Here is a 20,311-nt window from a genome sequence, read left to right as displayed (position 1 = left end):
CCTCACCTCAGAAACAAGAGCTCAACACCAGCGCTATAGTCCAAGCACCTGCAAAGGCTTCACTCTGAGGTTAGGTTTGCACGCCTTACTTTGCCCCACCTTGGAACTGGTGACACTTTCTAACGGGCAAGAAAACCAATGAGATGGGTGACTAACATCTATCATTGCAGGCTGGGCACGCATACCTGTGGTGTGCTGGTATCAGAAGTCCGGTTGTCGAGCTCCTCGTGCAGGCGCAGGTTTGTCCTTTCTGCCTGCAGCAGCTGATGTTGAAGCTGCAGCAACTGCTCCCGGGGCACCATCGGACAGGCTTGCTGCTGGAGCAGCTGCAGATCCCAAGCATGAGGGGCGGGGTTAGGCATCACAGTGGACCTCAGGTGCTGCATCTGGGGGACAAAGGCAAGCTAGCATCAGTGGCAGTTCCCTTAGGGATGGAGCTACCCCACAGGTGGCAAACAGAGTCCTCAAATCTGGTAGGAAACAGGACAGCCTGTGAGCCTGAGAAGGATGTACTGGGAAGAGATGTTCTGTTTGGGAAGCACCACAATGAACAAGTAAGCACATTTTCTCCCCAACGTTTTCACTTTAAAATCTAACACTTGCCCCTCTTTAGGGAGTCTCATGGCATGAGGTATATAATATAATTAGGTCTGAGTTCTGTCGTTTTTTTTGTAATATTTAAATTCCACCCCCAATTTTGAGTAAACTGGGAGATGGGACAAAAGATGTACTTGGGTAAATTGCCCTTCTAAATGGTTCTTAAAGACAAATGTTTCATGATTGTTTTCGAACTTATAGTTTTTTTTTAAATGGATTTCATCTTGCATTAAAGATCTTGACCCCTTCTCACTATTTAGCATGTGGTTATATCTTCAAATATGCAGCATAGGAAGCTGGGCAATTCCTGGATATGAAGTAATAGCTTACCCTCTGAGAACTAGAGTAGGTAGCATAGAAGTATTCATTGGGGACACTGAGAAAGCAGTGTATATCCACATGCCAGTCAGTTGGGGAGAGCAATAGGAGGATCACCAGGGCATTCTAGCAAGGAAGCATGCTACTATCCATCTGCCAGTGTACCTGGCAGACCTGGGCTCAAAAGGCAGGCATGCAACAAACATGACCAAGTACTGACTCAACAAGACACCCGTAGGCATGTGAGAAAGGGGAAAAGAACTTCTAAGGCACAATGTTAATGAAACATGACCATGAAACTTCAGAGCCACTATCCATTTCTGTACATCTCAACATCTGAGTTGGGTCATGACCCACTTTGAAATACTTTTAAGTTGTAGCTGGATAAAGGCCACTCATTTTCTTAATTGCAGAATATGAAGAATTATGATCTCTGCATTTTATGCCAGTAGTATGATACATCCTGAGGAAAATCTTAAAGCAAATGTAAATAGTCCACAATCACAGCACAATAAGAATGAATACTGGCTCTTAAAGAACTTGTGAACAACAGGATCACATGAAACAGTAGGATGGAATGTCCCCATGCTGTGGAAGTCCATTGAAGAGAATGTTCTACCTTCACACACTATCTCAGGCAGAGAACTGCACCCTTCTCTGCTACTTCCAACCACTGCATTCTAGGTACAGGTTAGCCAGACAAAAACAAAGAAAATTACAGGTGTTATAAAAAGAGGAGGCAAAGTATGAGCTATAAAAAGAGAAAGTACTAGTATATTGAGTATATTATTAGCATGCATAAAAGTCTATGAACACTGTCATTCTTCTGTATTTATCTTTACCTTCTGTAATCTGGGTAGACTCTGAGTGTGCCTAGTACATTTGCTCAGGAGACTTCAGGAGCTCCATAGAATCGATCTCTTGTTAAATCCTTTGCCATTTGGAGATGCCCAATAAGGTTTAAAATACTCTTGTTGAGGTCTCTCAACATTGGCTAGCACAGAGATACATAGACCTAGCTGTTGCTACAGACTTACCTTACAGACCCCTACCTCCCTTCTCTGAGGGAAAGGGACCAACAGACAGCAAATTCCTACCTTCAGGTTCAGGCAGGGAATTGGAGATTAAACCCAGGTTACCCTCAGGCGGCACCTCAGCCTCTAGGTTAAACGCCCATTCCTTGTATCCCTGTTTTTCAATGTTCAAGAATTGTTGCTGCCTCCATAGTTGAAAAGGCGCTCCTGTGGTAGTCACATTCCAGTCTTCCTTCCCTGTCCTGGTCTTATGACTTGGGCAGGATCTATGACTTCTGAGTTAGGTGATGGAGACGAGGCGAGATTCTCTCCATATGCATGCGGTGAGACTCGCCAAGAAAGCTTTGCTCAGCTATCCCAATCCCAGGGATTGAGGAAAGGACATTTTCCTCCCTGCCCACCATCTCAAACCCCAACTAGGTGAATATTTTGCCCAGACTGAGAGAACTGCACCTATTCCTCAGGTGAGCTGAGGCAAAAAGGTGGTGGGAAAGAATCACCACGTATGTCCAAAATCTGCCTATGGTATGATATGATATGAAGAAAAATCCAGTGGTTAGTGCTTGTGGGGAAACGGCAAAGACTTACTGATAACAACCTTCCTTTGGAATGATAAAAAGGTTTTAGTAGCCATGGAAATGGCTGGTAGCACAGAGAATGTAACACCATTGAACTGCATATGTAGAAGTAGGTGAAATGACAAGTCATGTATATACTGACTGGTTTAACAACATAAAGCTATATATAGAAAACAATTGATATAGCAATTCACCCACATGAACAATATAATACTTGAATGACCTTGAGGAAACTTAAAATGTCAGTCTTTTATAAATCTGCTGAGGTGACAGTTCAGTTTTTTCCCCTCAGGTGAGTTTCACTAGAATAGTATAGGAGATGCTCTTTTCAGTGTCCAAATGGAAAATTCATGTATTTTTTCCAAGTTTGGCTCCAGTGGCAAGAACACTGAATTTTCCTCATTTATCAGCAAATATTTACCACTCCTCCATTGGCAAAGATGAGGGGGATACTGTTCACCAAGGCCAATCCTGCCAAGTGGGGCTGGACAAGGAGGCAGCTTCCACGCACTGAGACAGCAGTGCCTCCAGCAGTACATTGCCGTTAGTCTGCAGTTTACTACTGCACAGAAGGGGCACAGCCTCATGTGTTATTCCTTAGAGGAGACAATCACTTCAGCAGAAAAGAATGTCTACTTATAAGCACAGTTCACGAATCAAGGTTTTGAATACATCCATTGTATGCTGTCAGGAAAAAAAAAAATGGTTTGAATCTCACTATTTATGGCTTCACCAATTCTCCACTACTGGGTAAAATCAGAAAACCTTAAACTGACAAACCTTAGTGGTTTTTAATGTTAATGCATTATGTTCATCCACATTTCACAAATCTAAAGCCAATGTTAATTTTTCAGTTACCTCTGCAAGCATTCAGTTTCATATGAGACAATGTTTATGTATCTCTGCCTTGAGAGGATTCTAGTTTTAAAATCACACTGATGCATTGTTTTTGAGTCCAAACACACTTTCTATGCATCCTTCCCTAGATAAGTTTCATAATTCACAAAGTGTTAGACAGATCAACATTTTCCTTTACCCAATGCAAAACTTGGCAGTTAAATCTCTACTTTATGAGAACTTGTCTGCGAATTGTTCTGTATCCTGTGATTGTACTGAACATTCGAGTAGAGCAGAACCTGATCAATGTCTGGTCTGATAAGTTTTACAATCATTCTCTTACTTATCCAATGTACATCTGTCAGGTGAGTGGTAAGTTCCAATTGTATTAATGAACTATGGCAGCACTTGAAAATGGGACTTCCAAACGCAAATGCTTTCAAATTTCTTCCATAGATTTTCTAGCTGAAGAGGTTATCAGAGACCAATCACATCCATAAAACACTACAATAGAAGAGGTGTCAAACTGTTACAAACACAGCAATGGTCAGAGAGCTTTGGGCCAGCTGGCCAGTATTTGAGTCCCTGCCACCTGATTATGGTGAGGGCCAAGTCTGTGCCTGTTAGGTCAGTATTACCCCTTTTTGGCCAAAGCAGTATGGATTCCCATGACTGTGCAGTTAAGCACAAATGCCTATTAAACCTTGTCCAAAGAATTCAGCTTGGCAGTGGACTTGGAGTTTCACAACAGGAACTCAATATGGTGTTTAGTCTCCCAATAAATGGCTTATTCATGGATTAAAATATTCTTCATAGCTTCAGGCTATTTGCTTTTTTTTTTTAAGTACCTCCACGAGCTGCTCATCCAGTTTCACTTGTTTCTTTTTCAGACCTTCATTTTCCAAGTGAGTCGCTTCTAATTCTTGTTCAAGGGAATTCACCTGGCTGACCTGTGAAAAACAAAACATTTTGTTCTAAACACTCAAGTTGCACTACTTGATGTTGACCTGTTGGAGTTCGTTGGAAATCTCAAGCTGTGGAAGAAATCCAGAGTAATTAAGCAAGGGGAAACAACAAACTATGCAATTCAGTGCATGGCTTACATCTAAGTAATCAAGTTTTTTTTTAAATTATTTTCCTTTTTAATAGTGTTTACACAGTTGAGAGAAGTGCACACCCACGTGGGCCTCTGATTAGGGTGGGGAGATTCAGCTATGGAGGAAGGTGGGTGAGGCAAACATTTTAGTTTTTTTGTTTTTTCTTTTATGTCTGCAGGGGAGGAGGGATAGGGGCTCCTGAGTAGTTGAGTCTTAATCGCCATTCCTGATGTAAGAGATTTTTTTTAAGGCAGTTGGCATTCAAACTCTGATGCCACACATGACCCAAAACATTTTATCTATAACACACACCCACATGTACAATCAAGGAGCCTTCCAAGAGTCCATGAAAAGTAAGTTTTTGAAATAATGCATAAATTAAAATTTGTTGCACCCAAGTACTTTTCAATTACATTTTCCATGAACTTTTACTTTAATGGAATAGCATATCTCCTTGCCATGAACCCTGTACTTAATCATTTCCTAGTGCTTTTCACAAAGTTGATTTTAGGATTTGCTGCGATGAATCTTTGGTTGGGAAAAATGCTATCTAAAAACACCTAAAACCTCATTGACGTAGCTCCTTTCCCTTTTTCTTAGGATCAGACTTGAAGATCTTAAACAGAATTTCAAGTTGGATACTCGCAAGAATAACTGAGCTACAGCACCCTGCATTCCAGAATTTTCTGAGATAGAAAACAGTCCAATTCTGGAACACTGATTTTTGCCTCTATCAAAAACAGCTGAGAATTGCTGAATGGAAGTGCCACCTGTCTGGGGCTGCTGTTATTTTAAAATTACCACCAGTCTTTTCCTGTGGTGATCAGTTGAGGAGATTTCAAAATTGGGAAAGTTTTCTGTATCTGAAAATCATCAAAAAAACTAACACCCACAATGCCCAGAATAACACTGGTCTCAAAATCTAAGTTTATGTGACAAAGAACCATATATTACACCAGAGTAGTACTGCTTGAGGTCTGGCCAGGTGGCTCGCAGGTCTTCATACACCCTTGCACGATCTCCTCCCACGGCAGGGGTGAAGCTGAGTGAGCAGAACAGAGCAGAAGTGATGGTCCATCACTTCCAAGGTACGTCATACAACACTATAGGCAGTTGGCACAGAGGGCTGAACCACTGCTTGTGATATCCACATTCATAGTGAAGTGCTGCCTGGCCTTATAACGCATCCATTTCTCAATGTCCTAATTACACACAAATTGAAGGCAGCAGCTCAGAGCTCAAGTGCTTGGGCCCCTGCTTCCCAATATGGCAGACCCAAATAGAGCTCCTGGCTCTGATGTGGTGCAGCTCTGTTGTTGACATTTGAAGAATGAACCAATGGAAGCTCTCTGTCACTCTGAATTTGAAGAAGATGAAAATAGATATTTTTTAAAAATTTATTTTTAGTTTAAAGGCAGATTTTACAGAGAACAGGAAAGACAGATCTTCCATTTGCTGCTTCACTCCCCAATGGCCAGAGTTGAGCCAGGCTGAATGAAGCTAGGAATCCAGAACTTCTCCCAGGTCCCCTATGTGGGTCCAGGGCGCCCAAGGACTTGAACCATGCTTTGCCACTTTCCTAGGCAAATTGGCAGGGAGCTAGAAAAGTGGAACAGCTGGAACACAAGTGGTGCCCATGTGGGATGTTAATGCCACAGGACCAGCCCAGAACAGACATTTTTAAAGAGTGTAGTACCCATGTTGGTCTTTGGGTTTCAGTATGTGATCACTCCCTCTGGAGTAAGCAGGTTCCCTATCCTGACAGAAGGCTTAAGTGGTGAGGAGCTGAGATCTCAGGCAGCATTCAGGAAGAAACGGGTCTCTGGGAAGCAGAGCTGTGGCCAGCTGGATGCTTTTAGGTGAGAGCAGGCACGTGCGGGCTACTCTGGTGGGTATAGACCCTTGTGGCCATCGTTTGTTGCACAGCAACACTTAACACTGACTGCATTCACATGGGTCTACTGTTCAAGCTGTTCATGAAGGTACCTCAAAGGTTTGTGGGGAAAGAATTCCAAAATGTTTTTTGAATGAAAATAAACTTTTCACTCCATTTTCCATGAACTTTTGAGAAGCACCCTAATTTTTTTGCTAACTTATAAAAGCAATGTGATACAAAGATGAACTGTAGAAAAGACTCAATGATGTTGTTTTCAAACATTAATTTAAAAGAGCTATGATACTGTTCTATTACAGAAAAAGATGCACAAGAAACCATTGTGACCATTTCCTTGGTCACACAGCTGGAAGACAGTGGCCCTTAGAGACAGCACAGGCACACAAATGATACATGCTCAGAAACTTGCCTTCCAGGGAGCAGGGGGGCGTCCAGTCTGGAACTGTTCACTCTCCTGCTTCAAGCTCAGCTTGTCCTGCTCCGTGAGTCTTCCAGGTCCCGAGAGGTTCAGGTGTTTCTGCTGCTTGGGGACAAGGAACTTGGATTCACCTTGCTGGACCTAATGAGAACAAATGTGAGAAGGAAGCAGTGTTTGTGAAGCAGCCAGCCAACCATTAAGAATCAACAGCAGGTACAACAAAAGCATCAACAACACAGAATCTGTGATTGGGAGGAAGACTTTGTCAGTCCTGCCTGCCAATTCTGCAAGTCCACATTTGTTAATTTACCAACATCCTTCCTAGATAAATCCAGCTGGGTTTACAAACCCAAAGCTGTCTCTTACGGTAAGGGCAGAGGGGACTAGAAGACCTGCTCTAGGGGTAATGAGGAAGTGTGTAGGGGATGGACACAACAGGCCCAGGTACTTTGACGTCCACATGATTCTTAAAAGAGTCACCCCCATCTCTTGTACTCTGCCTTGGCCTGCTTGTATAGAGCAGTGTTGTTACCAGCTGCTCTATACAGCGAGGACAGGGACCAGGCCAGTGTTTACCATTGCAGCTCCTGTGACAGCAGAGGGTTTCTGGCTTGAGGGAAGCACTTTAAGTGACAAGTTCAAGAATATTCCTAAGATCTATTGGAACACAACGCTGCTCCTTTTCGTAAAACAGCAGTTAGGCCACCACTTTACTTCTGGCATAGGCATCCAATATCAGAGTGCTGGTTTGAGTCCCAGCTACCTTGCTTCTGATCTAGCTTCCTGCTACTGTGCCTGGGAAGGCAGCAGCAGACAACGTAAGTACTTGGGCCCCTGCCACTCATATTGGAGAACAGAATGGAATTCCTGGCTCCTAACTGGTCCAGAGCTGGTTGTTATGGGCACTGGGGGAGCAAACCAGAAGGCAGTAAATCTCTATCAATCTGCCTTTTTCAATATTTATATCTGATTTATTTATTTCAAACAGTTCAGTAAAAAAACTTAAGTGTGTGGGGGGCATCTTTTTCTCTTACAAGCACAAATTACAAGTATAGCATTATCCTTTTTCTACTACTTGTCTAGGCAGCTAGCCTATTTGAGGAATATATGGTTCACATAATTTCCATAATCCTATATTTTGGATATGAGGATTAAAATCAGATATATTTTAATATGTACTGCTTATACAAAAGGAAAAATATTTTATAAACACACCAGGATAAAATTACATGCAAGTAAATGATCGGTTATGCATCCTGAAAGTAAGTCTGCCACATACCTCCCAACAGTATTTCAACCCCCAAACTTCCATTTTCATCTCAAACAGGCGCCACATGGGCCACTTTTTAGGGTACCTTTCCCCGGGGGTGTGTGATTTCCACTCTGGCTTTCTGCACCTTGGTCTCTAGCCGCTCGTTCTCTTGCCAAAGCAGCTGCGGTTCCTGGTTCATCAGATGATCCAACTCATCCCAAGACAATCTCCACTGCTGGCTCTGGGATCCTGAGGGACAGGTGGCTGTGTCTGCGGCCCAGTGCTTAAGGCAGAAATCCAGAATTAATCCTTCAAAACAGGTGGGTGGGTAACTTCTGGGTTACCTAATGACAACTATTCCTAATAAGTACCTTTCAGCTGTCAATTCTCCTCTAATGGGAGGATGGATGTATATGTGTGTGAAGATATACAGAATATTTTGGGAGTTTGAGTTTTAGAATGTTTGGAATTTTTTTTTTTTTTTTTTTTTTTTTGGCTTAAAATGGCCTTTGGCAGAAGAGTCCTGCCAAATCCAATAGCAAGTGGGCAGAGGGGAAGTGCCAAGCGTCATGCAGGCTTCAAGTACACAAATGTGGGGGGGCTTGAAAAGTGTTTTGTTCTTACAAGTTATCTCTGAATCCAGGTAATAGTCTTTGGGTTAGCACAGGAAACAAAGGATTCTCAAGGCACTGCCAGCTAAGCAGGCTTTCACAGACACAGTCATTTCCTTTTTTTAGACTCTAAAGCACATATTGTCCATGTAATTGAGGCCTAAATTCAGGAATATGCTTTCAGCAACCCAAGTGATTTTTTTGGTCCTAAAAATAATCTAAAAAATAAAAGTAGCAATGACAGGATTAGTCTCCTGGTTTCTCATAAAAAAAGAAAAAAAGCAGGCATTCAGGTATCATATCCTTTGGAGAAAATCAGCTAGGAGATAACTTTTCAAATGAAAACAATTTTTTTTAAAGGTAGCACCAAGAATTAAATCTGAACATCTACCCTGTAACTGATACCCATACGGTTTTTTCTGTTTTGCTGTTCTTAATTTATTTGCATACAAATTAATGAGCACTGTGAAATATTAAGATGAGATACTCCACAAAGCAGTCCAACAAGTATACCAATTAACACTTGACCTAGCTCTGCCAGACTTTTGGTGTCAAAGCAACAGCCTATTCTGTTGCAGTACATTCTCTCCTGAAATTCAGTACTGTTGTTTTAGGCAATAGCTTTCCTTTCCAGCAAAAGTTCTACTTTTGTGCAGTTCTCTCTGTGTGTGATCCTACATGATTTTCCTGCAATGTTTTTCTCGTGTGTCTTTTAACTAACACAATGTTTTAATTTTATGGTCATTCAACAATTCAGACATGATCTTCTAACTTGCTCAATATATATTAAAAAAAAAATCCAGAAAAGTGACCACCTTGTCTCCAGCATCCTGCAGGTGCTTCCGCAAAGCCATCACTTCCTGCTTTAACTCCTCCTTTTCCTGCTGTGTCGCTCGGAGGTCAGATTTTATCCGGGACAGGTGCAGGTTGACGCTGTGCAGGGTCTCTTCTAAATTCTGAACCTGTGACATGAGAACAGGGTTTACATGGCTGCACCCAACCTCAGGGGTTCACTGCTTGAATGCATAAGGACACAAGAACCTCATGGGCTCCCTGCTTCTGCCTACACTTGGCCTTATTTCCAAGAGCTCAGTGGAAGATCAATATGTTGCAAATATCTACAGAAATGTTAAGATACATTTAGGTAAAGATGAAGTGTACCTGGTCATAACTTGATAGGATCACCTGATAGCTTACCAACTTATGTGTGACACCCTGTGTGTGCACTGACATCACAAAAGATGATCTCACTGAATTTTACATTGTATTACAGCCTGTGGTGCTGGTTTGTAGAGGACCTGGTAGTTGAAAATAACATCACCGTTATGTGCTGCACCTATGACAATGGTCCCACGGGTTAACTTAAGGGAGTGATGTCACAGCTGTCTTGGTTGGTGTGTGTACACTATGAGGTCTGTACAATGATGAAATTGCATAGTGATGCATTTCCCACACACTTTTCCCAGCGTGAGTGATCTGTGATGGCATATGCTAATAGAATCCTACTCATCTCTCATGGATATTTCAATTAAAAACACTTAAATTTGTAGCGGGAATGTTGATAGAGAACTTTATAATAGTTTGAACCTGCCTCAGAAATCATAGCCATTTTTCACAGCCCTCTCAAGCTTCCAGAGGAAGTAATTGCAATTAAGGAACTTTGAAATAGTGTTGAAATTATAATACTGTAAATGTGTCAATTAGGTTACATTGGAATCATTATGAACCTCCTAGGCCTCTGTCACCTAGCACATTTTTGGTGAGACTGTTAGAAAAAGAAGGCAAATTCTAAGCATGATGACGCAACGAGAACCATGCTCTTACCTTTTCCTGGGAAGCCACAAGCTGTGACTTCAGGCTCTCACTCTGTTGTGCCCAAGTCTTCTGTTCCTGTTTCATTATAGCAATCCTCTGCTCCAGAAGAGTGGATTTTGCCAACTATTTCAGCAAGACAAAAGAGGGAGGAGGCTTTGTTGGCAAAGAGACACAGCTCAGTGTGTGAGGCCCCTCGAGCGCTGTATACAAGGGACCAGAGCAAGAGAAAAGAAAAAAAGCATTCCTGGCTCCCTCTAATTGCAGCAGGGGTTTATCACCTTTTTGTGATTTTTAACTTATTTTCTCACTGCTGGTATTTGGAGGCTGGGAGATGGTGAGCTGGCAGACAATTAGAGATCTTGAGCTTTATGGTAAAATGCCCAGGAAGGCAGGAGGCTGTGTGTGGGGAGGGGGCGAAGAGGGAGGGGCGAAGGCAAGCAGTATTTTGGGATCTTCTTAGGAAAATACAAAGGGGAAAAAAAACACCCTATAAAATCCCAGATTAAAGAAATATGAGAACAACAACATGAATGTTTAATATAACTACTAAACAATGCATTTAGCCTCTTATAATCACAGGTCAAGACTGAGGGCCCCACAAGCTGGCCAAATGGTGCTGCAGGGAATTCTGGGATAATCAGGCTACCACGGGTTGACCTTGGGCTCCCAATCCACAAGGGATGCCCCCGATGTGCACACTATCCAAGGAAGATCTCGAGACTGACTACCTTATCCACACAGCTGCTTAATTCTTCGCTCAGAGCTGCTTTCTCTTTCAGCAGTTGTTCGTTGTAGCTCAGAACACTAGAGATCTTCTGCTCAAAGTCACAGACATCACGACCTCCATGCAGCTGTAAGAAACACACAGCTGTGCTGTCACTCCTGGCTGTGTACACAGGATTTCCTTATAAATAGCATTTTGTAGCTGCTGGTATCTTCCTGACTGTAGACATTTCAGAGGAAATACCAGCCATAATTAGCTATAGCTAAACATTTCTTGCCAGCTTCTCTTCACTGCTCAGTTGCCTACTGTGCTGTCTGCTCTGGCTGATTCACCTGGAGTGATACTGTGTTATAATGACCCAAGATTTCCATTCCCTGCAGGGCGAAACACAGGCTGCCACACTGTTGCTGATTTCACCCAAACACATTTCAGAACACATGTCCTGTGTGACATTTTCTTCTTGCTTTCTCACTTAACCAGAAAAAAATAGTTTTTGAAAATCCTTAAGACTATAAGGGGTATCCCACACACAGGCAAGTTTTAAGATACAACAATCTATCAGTCCGCCCCAGGTGCCCTTCCTTCAGCAAGATGCCGAAATTGACTTGGAGGCACTGCATTGCTGCCGTGGACACAGCTGCCAGCCCATCTCCATTTGCTGAGATAAAGACTCTTAAGTCCCTTGTCACCACCAGCATTGCTACTATGAACAGCTGTGATGGGGTTGTCCTGTGGTAGGATATTTCACAGTATTTCCCATTTGACCCACTGGATGTCAATAACATCCCCCAAGTTGTGAAAACCTAAAAATATACCAGAATATCTCAATATGTCCACCCCCAGTGCCACTTTGCTGCTTCTGGTCCTTAACCCTTCCCACATTTTTAATGCTGAATTATGGTTTCATGGCTATCTTTCTATTGGTTACCTGAAGCCCTTTGGTGTTAGGCTTTGGAAATGATTGGCAAAATTGACTTAGAGGATTTCCATTGGCAACCAACTTTAGCATACCTTACAACTCTGATGACATTGGGGAGACAGGGCAATGCAATAGATTAACAATGGGCCTTCTCTTTGACCCACTGACTTGCTTCTTGCTCAGCCCCCAAATACCCACTACAGCTTGGCAGCACTGTGGGTGTCTCCAGACAGACATGTGGCTTCTGTTGATGTGATTTACTGTTCTGTTCAGTGCACATAAATGCATGAACATACTTGGGCAACTATCAATCCTGGTAGCACAGGCAGGCAGCAGTGGACAGATGGCGCAATCCTTCACTAGCACCCAGGAAACGAGTCCCTCCCCCAAGGCCAATGAGCTCGCTGGTTTTCCATCTCACTCCTTATACCAATGCCACTGTAAAAAAAGTGCCCCCTCACAGGGTGCTGAATGCTGCTCCCCTTCTGCTCCTTTCCTTCTGCTTTCAACTGTAGCAGTCACCAAGCACAGGTTTTCCACACTACAGATTTGGGATTGATTATCATCACCTTAAAGCCTGAACAACAGACAGACTTTCACAGGTAAAAGAAAAAAAAAACATAGATGTCAAGTTCATCAGGAGGTATTTGGTAATAAGAGGCTGGGGATATTAAGATGCCATGGTCAGGCCTCTAATGGTTTTCACTTTGGGCAAGTTTAAAGTCAGAAAAAAAAAAGCTTCCCCAGGCATGGTAGAACAGATAAACTCTGCATAGCAATATTTGACCTGCAAAGGTTCTCCTAAGACACCTGTTAGGGATTGGCACAATACAGGGCATTAGGAAAGATGAAACAAAAGAAACTATTACCTCCTTCCATTCCTTTCAGGAAGGCAGGACTCACATGAGTTAATTACAGATGGACACAGTCATGACACTAGGTGGTTTAGGCCTGGTACAGTCAGTGTTCCAGTGTTCAGGGGAAGGGAGACCTCAATGTTTATAGGCTACGCAGACTGAAGAAAGAATCTCTAATCCAAGGCTGTCTTGATGTTAATCTACATGGGTAATATGGAGCAGTTTTAAGCTCTCCCCATAATTGGGGACTGTTGTAACTCAAAATTCCTATGTATACTGAGAACTGAAAATAAAATGACAATGTTTAGCACTTAATTATTAAGGTGTGTCCTCCAATACATAAAATTAGGCTTTTGTTGGAAACAGGATTCAGAAAGCTAGAGTCATGAGAGAGGCTGTAGCCTTGACAGTGCTCTGGAATTTTTTATTTTATATTTTGCCCAAGATAAAGCCAAGACTTGATTACAGGGAAAAGGCAGGCCACCTTCAAGTATGTTAAATTATAGTGAACAGGGGTGTGTGGGAAGGAAGGGGGTTACCTCCCTGAGACACAGGCAGGTTGCTGTACCATCTGGCTGGGAGAAAGGAGAATAGCAAGTTTCCTCAATTAAAAAGGTTAGGATTCATCTCTACAAATAGTTTTAGATTTTTAAACACACAGAGATGGCTTAACTAGCACAGCTATACACAGGAGCTGGAAACCTTTACAAAATAGACTTGAATAAGCTAGGGGACAGGATTGAAAGCCTGGATCAACTGGGTTCTGGAAATCAGGCATCATTAGTTACACATCATTCTAGAACCTCCATTCCCCGCCCCACAGGGCCTTACTCGTTCCATTTTTTCCAGTTCATCTTTGAGAAGAAGATTTTCCTGTTCCACAATATGGGTCTTCATTTTAACTTCAGACAGCTCTGCTTCCAGAGAAGACACCAATGTGGAAGACTAAGAGAACAAACCAAATAATAGATTTTCACTCAGGTTGGGGAAATGTACCAGGTTTATATTCAGGAGATAACACAAATTCAAAGATACGTTTTCTGATCATTTCTCCTCATCCACAGTGGAACAAATCAAAGGCTTTCCACTTAGCATGAATATGATTTCTCAGTTTTTGCATGTTTTTCTAATACAAAGTGATTGTCTTTCGCTTGGAGTAGAAAGTTAAAGCAAGCCACATTTCTCAAAATTCTGCCTGTTTATGTTAGTGTACTTTCAAAATTTTCATTGGAAAGGCATAAATACAGAGAAGGAGATGCAGAGAGAAAGATCTTCCATCTGCTGGTTCACTCCCCAAGTGGCCACAACAACCAGAGCTGAGCTGATCCAGAGCCAGGAGCTTCTTCCAGGTCTCCCACATGGGTACAGGGTCCCAAGAATTTGGTCATCCTCTACTGCTTTCCCAGGCCAAAGCAAGGAGCTGGATGGGAAATGGAGCAGCTGGGACATGAACTGGTACCCATATGGGATCCTGGCAGATGCAAGGTAAGGATTTAGCACTAGGCCATTGTGCCAAGCCCAATCAATCGATTTTTAGAAACAATTCTTAAAAACATTCATTGCAAATTTAGACATTTTGCATCTACCGACTTTCACCCTAAAATGTCCACAACAACTGGAGCTAGGCTAGACTGATGCCAGGGCCCCTGAACTCAGCCTGGGTCTTCTCTGTAAGAGGCAGGAGCCCAAAAATTTTAGCAATTATCTACTGCCTTCCATGATGCCCACTAGCAAGAAGCTAGGATCCAGAATGAATGTTAGGTCTTCACTCATGTACTATGCTGTGGGATATAGCCAACTCAACCACTGCTCTGTCAATCCCATGCCCTGCACTTGTGTGTGTGTGTGTGTGTGTGTGTGTGTGTGTGTGTGTGTGTGTGTGTGTTCTTCTTTTTCATTGATGCTATCTCCTGCACACAGGTCAAAACAAGTTGTGTGTGTGTATGTGTGTGTGTGTTTGCATAGTAACTCCTCTAGAGTATACATGTGTCTGCCATATTTACTCCTCCTCTTCATGTACAAGGACATTTTGTAAACACAAACAACGCTGCAATTAATAGCCCTATGCCCAAGGATTTCCTTATTGTGGGAGATGTGCTTGTAGGGGATACTTCTACAAGTAAGAACACTGGGCAAAGGCGAGTACCTGTGTATTTAGAGTATGCAGTTTCAAAGTGATGTGGGCAAAGACGGCAACATCTGGCGTTCCCAACAAGCTCTGGAAGTGTTTTTGTCCCTAAGGCTCTGCCTATCATCTTTCTAAATTGTTGTGGGTTTCACAGGTGACAAATTATTGATTTGCATTTCTGTGATTTTGCTAGCAAATTTTTATGCCTATGACCATACAATTTTCAGACTTCTGTACTAGTAGAGATATTAACCCTTGCCTCAGTTCTATATGCTGTAAATAGTTTCTCCCAGTCAGTTGTGGCATTTTTTTATGGTATGCATTGCCAGGTGACATTTTTTATAATTATTCCTTTTATGGCCTCTGATTATTGAGTCATAGTCTTATTTCCCAGTAGAGTGAAAACCAAATACACACAGGTTCTCTTCCAGTGCCTGCATCATTTTACATTGTATATTTATACTAATTCAACTGGACTTTATCCTGGTATGTAGCATGGAATATGAATCTAATGTTAACTCATTTCCCAATGCCTGCCCAACTATGCAAACATCACTGTCTTCGGGAGCCACCTTTGTTACACTGAAGTTTTCATTTGTTATTTGAGCTGGATTCTATACTTTGGTTTGCACTTACCAAAGTGTCTGTTCATTTGCCACTCCCATTGCTATTCTGATTAAGCACTGAAGAACACAAACTTAAGCACAAACATTCTATTTCTTGAGATTTCCTCCCCAAAACATCTGTAGGGTAGCTATATGTCATACCTGTGCTTTACAACGCTCCAGTTCATCTTTGAGATTTGAGTTTTCTTGCTCCCATTCCTTGAATGCCCTTCTCGCTGGCTCTTCTTCCTTTTGGCATAGGATTTCTGCCAGACGTTGATTAAGCTTTTGCAATTCGTCCTGATTTTGAGAGTTCTTTTGGCTAAGTTCTGTATTTTCCAAATCCAACTGTTGGTTTTTGATTTTTAACTCTGAAAGCTAATTAAAATCAAGATCAGTTTTCAAAAAACTTGCTACCCTACTTCTGCTGCAGACACAGATTTAGACACTACTTCCCCTCTTGGTAAAGTTTTAAAATATACACATTTAATAAGAATAAAACATACTCATTATTACAATTCAGTCAGTCCAGAAGCGAATGAATGAGTGGGATATGGTCTAAACCCACTCCATGAGGACCTATGCCACATGGCTGGACACAGATGCCTCCAGATCATTCCCCAGGCAGACACAAAGCCCAGAGACAGAGATGCTTGACTTCTCTGTAGTAAAATAGTGGATCATTTAATGTTTTGACAGCCTGCCTTTGCAATTACACTATCTCACAGACTACTAAGCTTTCTAAGTCAGTGCATTCAGACACTAGCACATGGCTGTATTTTTCACTGAGTATAGGATATTCTCTGTAATGAGATATTCCTCAGTGCATCACTCCATTCCAACACTGACAGTTTAATCATTTCCTTTAATTACAAGGAAGTAATATCATTTTCTAGAAAAATCTATTTATACAGAGAAGGCTTTTTCATTTAGGATTACTGTTTATGAGAAAGCAGGATTGCCAAGTTAAAAGATAAATGTATATAAGAAAGTATACAGGGCCCAGCGCGGTGGCGCAAGTGGTTAAGGTCCTTGCCTTGCACGCCCAGGATCCCATATGGGCGCCGGCTCTATCCCGGCAGCCCCCGTTCCCTTCCAGCTCCCTGCCTGTGGCCCGGGAAAGCAGTCGAGGATGGCCCAAAGCTTTGGGACCCTGCACCCGCGTGGGAGACCCGGAAGAGGCTCCTGACTTCGGATCGGCATGGCATCGGCCGTTGCGCTCACTTGGGGAGTGAATCATTGGACAGAAGATCTTCCTCTCTGTCTCTCCTCTCTGTATATCTGCCTTTCCAATAAAAAAATAATAAAAATAAATCTTTAAAAAAAAAGAATGTATACAGAAAGCTTACAAAGCTTATAGAAAAATGAAAGCAAACGGGATGTTTATTTTGGTGCACATTTTTAAAGAAAGATTTTTTCTTTGAGAGGCCCAGTGGTAGACAAAGGAAGAGACTGTCTACCCTCTGGTTCACTCCTCAAATGTCTACAACAGCTAGGGCAGTCTCTCTTTCGCTGCTTTTCCAGGCACATTAGCAGTGACCTGGATTGGAGGTGGCACAGCTGGGCCAGTGCTGGAATGTAGAGGTTAAAACTACACTTGCAGAGCTGCGTCTTGTCCGTACAGCAGCTCTGTTTCATGTTCAGGGCTGCTGCATTTCTGGCCCAGCTTCAGCCTGGTTTAGCCTTGGCCATTGCAGTCACTTGGGGAGTGAATCAGTGGATCAAAGAAGTGTCTTTCTGTCCCACGATAACTCAGCCTTCCAAGTTAATAAACAAATCTTTGAGGGGAGGGGAAAGAAGGAAATAGAGCAGATGGGTTTTGAACTGGCACCCATATTGGGATGTTTGCACTGCAAGTGGCAGCTCAGCCTGCTGGGTCACAATACTGGCCTGCAGAAGTCTTTGACATGTATTATTATTATTTTTTTCACAATAAGCATTTTTTTTATGAACTTAATTTAAAAAATTGAGAGGCTAGAAGATAGGGAGGGTGGGTGAAACAGCATTATATCAGTTGATTTATTTCCCAAATGCTTGGAGTCGTTGGTGTTGGACCGAGACCAAAATGAGGTGGTAGGAACTCTCCCACTTGAGTGGCAGGAATCGTTCTGTCGCTGCTGCCTGCCCAGGTCTGCATTAGCAAGGAGCCAGAGTCAGGTGCCCAAGCTGGGAATCAGACCCAGGGACTCCAATGTGGGACTCCAGTAACCTAAACACAAATCCTATTCCCAAAATTTTTTTGAAGGTCTTTCATGTGTATATTTTAAAACCTTTTACAGCAAAATAAACTTATCTTTTAATTCCCTTTTCCATAAATACATATGTACACTATGTTTGTCTTAACCGATGTCAGCTGGGTTGGTTCCCTATCTTTTCTCAAATGGACTTCAATAAACACTTTTTGAAGTATGCTCCTAAATTACTGTTTAATAATTTCTCAAAATGTCTTTCTCCTAGTATAATCAACGTACAGTGTTTTCAAAGATTTACTTCTTCATATCCTTTTTAATACTAAATAATAGCATTAAAATGATGAAAACCTCACACTTCCCTAGAAAACAATGAAACAAATAATCTTTTTATATCTCTTTTTTCTTTTGATTTCACCATTCATATTGACCATTTTTCAGCAGGATTTTTATAAAATTGTAAAATATATCATGGGTTTATTTTAAGTACTGAAAATACGCTTTGCCCAGTAAGCCCTTATAAATGTTTCAGATGGATTTTTAAAATATGTACATATATTTATCTATTTATTTTGAGACTCAGAGAGTCAAGGAGAGAAAGAGAAAGAGAGATCTTCCACCCACTGATTACTCCCCAGATGGCCATATCAGTCAGCATTGGGCCAGGCTGAAGCCAGGAGTTTGAGCTGGGTCTCCCACACAGCAGGCAGGGGCCCAAACACTTGGGCAGTTTCTGTTGCTTTTCTCTGATCAATAGTAGACAGCCCATATTCTACAAGGGCATTGGTTCAGTCTTGGCTGCTCCACTTCAGATCCAGCTCCCTGCTAATAGCCTGGAACGGCAGCCAAAGATTATCCAAGTCCCCAGACCCCTGCCACCCACACAGGAAACCCAAAAGAAGCTTCTGGCTCCCAACTTTGGACTGACCCATCCCTGGCCACTGCATCTATTTGGGGAGTGTACCAGCAGATGGAAGATATGTCTGTTTTTCCTCCTCTCCTTTCATAACTCTGCTTTTCACATAAATAAATGGATTAAAACAAAAATAAAAACACAACCCATACATATTGAGTACTAAACAACACAAACAGCATGAATAACTCACAATTCTGTGAAATGGTGTGCTAATTAACTGATACTCTAAATCTGAAAGTCTGTCCTGAACTTCCTACTTGGTAGTCTTGGTGACGAAATTAAGACATGTTAATTGGAACTACATAAAGGCTAGAGGTGGCATAAGTAAGGTTTCAGAGGTGTCACCTCCTATCTGCACTGATTATAAAGTTTATATTAAGCAGTTAGGGTCTGAAAAATAACATTTCAGCTTGCAAAAACAGGAATCTACATTAGAGTCAGACTTAGGCATGTGCTGAATGGATCATCCCTCCTTAGGTACATGTTATGCTAGTAGCATGTGCTACACATTTATATAAATTCGAAAGAAGATACATTTCAGAATCAGTAAGCACTGGGAAATATTAAACAATTCCTTACTTGTTTTTTTAAATCTTCAACCATTTTCTGAATTGCAGCTTTTTCCTGTTTCACTGTTTCTATTTTTTGCCTAAAGAAACAATAAAAACCTGAGAGTTAAACTCTAAAAGTTGAAGCAAAATAATTTCTTAGTCCTTTGTCAACATGTTGTAGGAAAGTTTAAGCATGCTATGCCTCACCACATTTCTTCCCGAGATCCATTTAATTTTCCCAACTCCAGGTTAGAATTGCTATCTTCTTCGCTTAAAGTAGTAATTTCATTTCTCAAAATAGAATTTTCCTCTTGAAGGTTTTCAGATTCATATCTGAAGTAGAGATGTAAAAAAAAAATGTTTTAATGAGGCAGTCATCTGTCTTACTTGGAAAATATTTTCTAGTAGCTTCCAATAAGAATTGCATGCCAGTTAGGGAATTGGAAGTTAAGATTCTCTTAGTGGTTGGAAATCAGGTGCATATGGTGGGAAGAGAGAAACTGAGGGTCCATTCTGGTTGTTGTATGCTTCAGCAGTCATTGCTAAGAAAAAGATTTGGAGCAAACAACTTCATTTTTCTCCATCCCAAGTCCTACCTGCTCTAAGCAGGCGGAGTGACCTGACCCAGGGTACTCTTTAGTTTGCAGTCCTCAGGTACCCACAGAAACTTGCATTTATTCTGTGGGTTCATTCATCTCACCATGTTCTGATTTTTTAGAATTAAGAATGGCCTGAGGGAAGAGGAGGAAAATCTCCATTCAGAATAAATTACTTTATTTCCTGGCATTAAGATATTTCAGTCATGATGTAGTATTTTCTATTTTTTTTTTTTAAAAACCAAACTTGTGGGAAGCCTCATGCAATCCTATTTGATGAGGTCAGATGAGCAATGCTTCCAATTAGTTCCAGTTTGGTCTTCTCTTCTCAAGTGGATTTATAGGAAGCTGGTGGCTCCTTGATCAAATTATATG

At 41.7% G+C, this 20,311-nt stretch overlaps 1 protein-coding gene across 1 annotated transcript in view; it reads right to left on the bottom strand.

The window, feature by feature from the left end:
- NIN (ninein) overlaps positions 1-20,311 on the bottom strand; it is a 96,200-nt gene that overhangs the window by 8,102 nt on the left and 67,787 nt on the right. Inside the window, exons 18-28 of the mRNA XM_040969517.1 lie at positions 19,548-19,673; positions 19,369-19,438; positions 15,847-16,062; positions 13,773-13,896; positions 11,180-11,292; positions 10,461-10,574; positions 9,452-9,598; positions 8,129-8,308; positions 6,765-6,914; positions 4,213-4,314; positions 186-386 (exon numbers count right to left, since the gene is read on the bottom strand). Of these exons, the coding sequence (XP_040825451.1) occupies positions 186-386; positions 4,213-4,314; positions 6,765-6,914; positions 8,129-8,308; positions 9,452-9,598; positions 10,461-10,574; positions 11,180-11,292; positions 13,773-13,896; positions 15,847-16,062; positions 19,369-19,438; positions 19,548-19,673 (1,543 nt within the window). The remainder of the gene's footprint in view (positions 1-185; positions 387-4,212; positions 4,315-6,764; positions 6,915-8,128; positions 8,309-9,451; positions 9,599-10,460; positions 10,575-11,179; positions 11,293-13,772; positions 13,897-15,846; positions 16,063-19,368; positions 19,439-19,547; positions 19,674-20,311) is intronic.

The sequence above is a fragment of the Ochotona curzoniae genome, unplaced genomic scaffold (genome assembly GCF_017591425.1).
Source record: "Ochotona curzoniae isolate NIBS_2020 unplaced genomic scaffold, NIBS_Ocur_1.0 scaffold_4701, whole genome shotgun sequence".
Taxonomy (NCBI): domain Eukaryota; kingdom Metazoa; phylum Chordata; class Mammalia; order Lagomorpha; family Ochotonidae; genus Ochotona; species Ochotona curzoniae.
The sequence above is the reverse complement of the archived record's forward strand: the minus strand, read 5'-3'. Positions and strand labels throughout refer to the sequence as shown.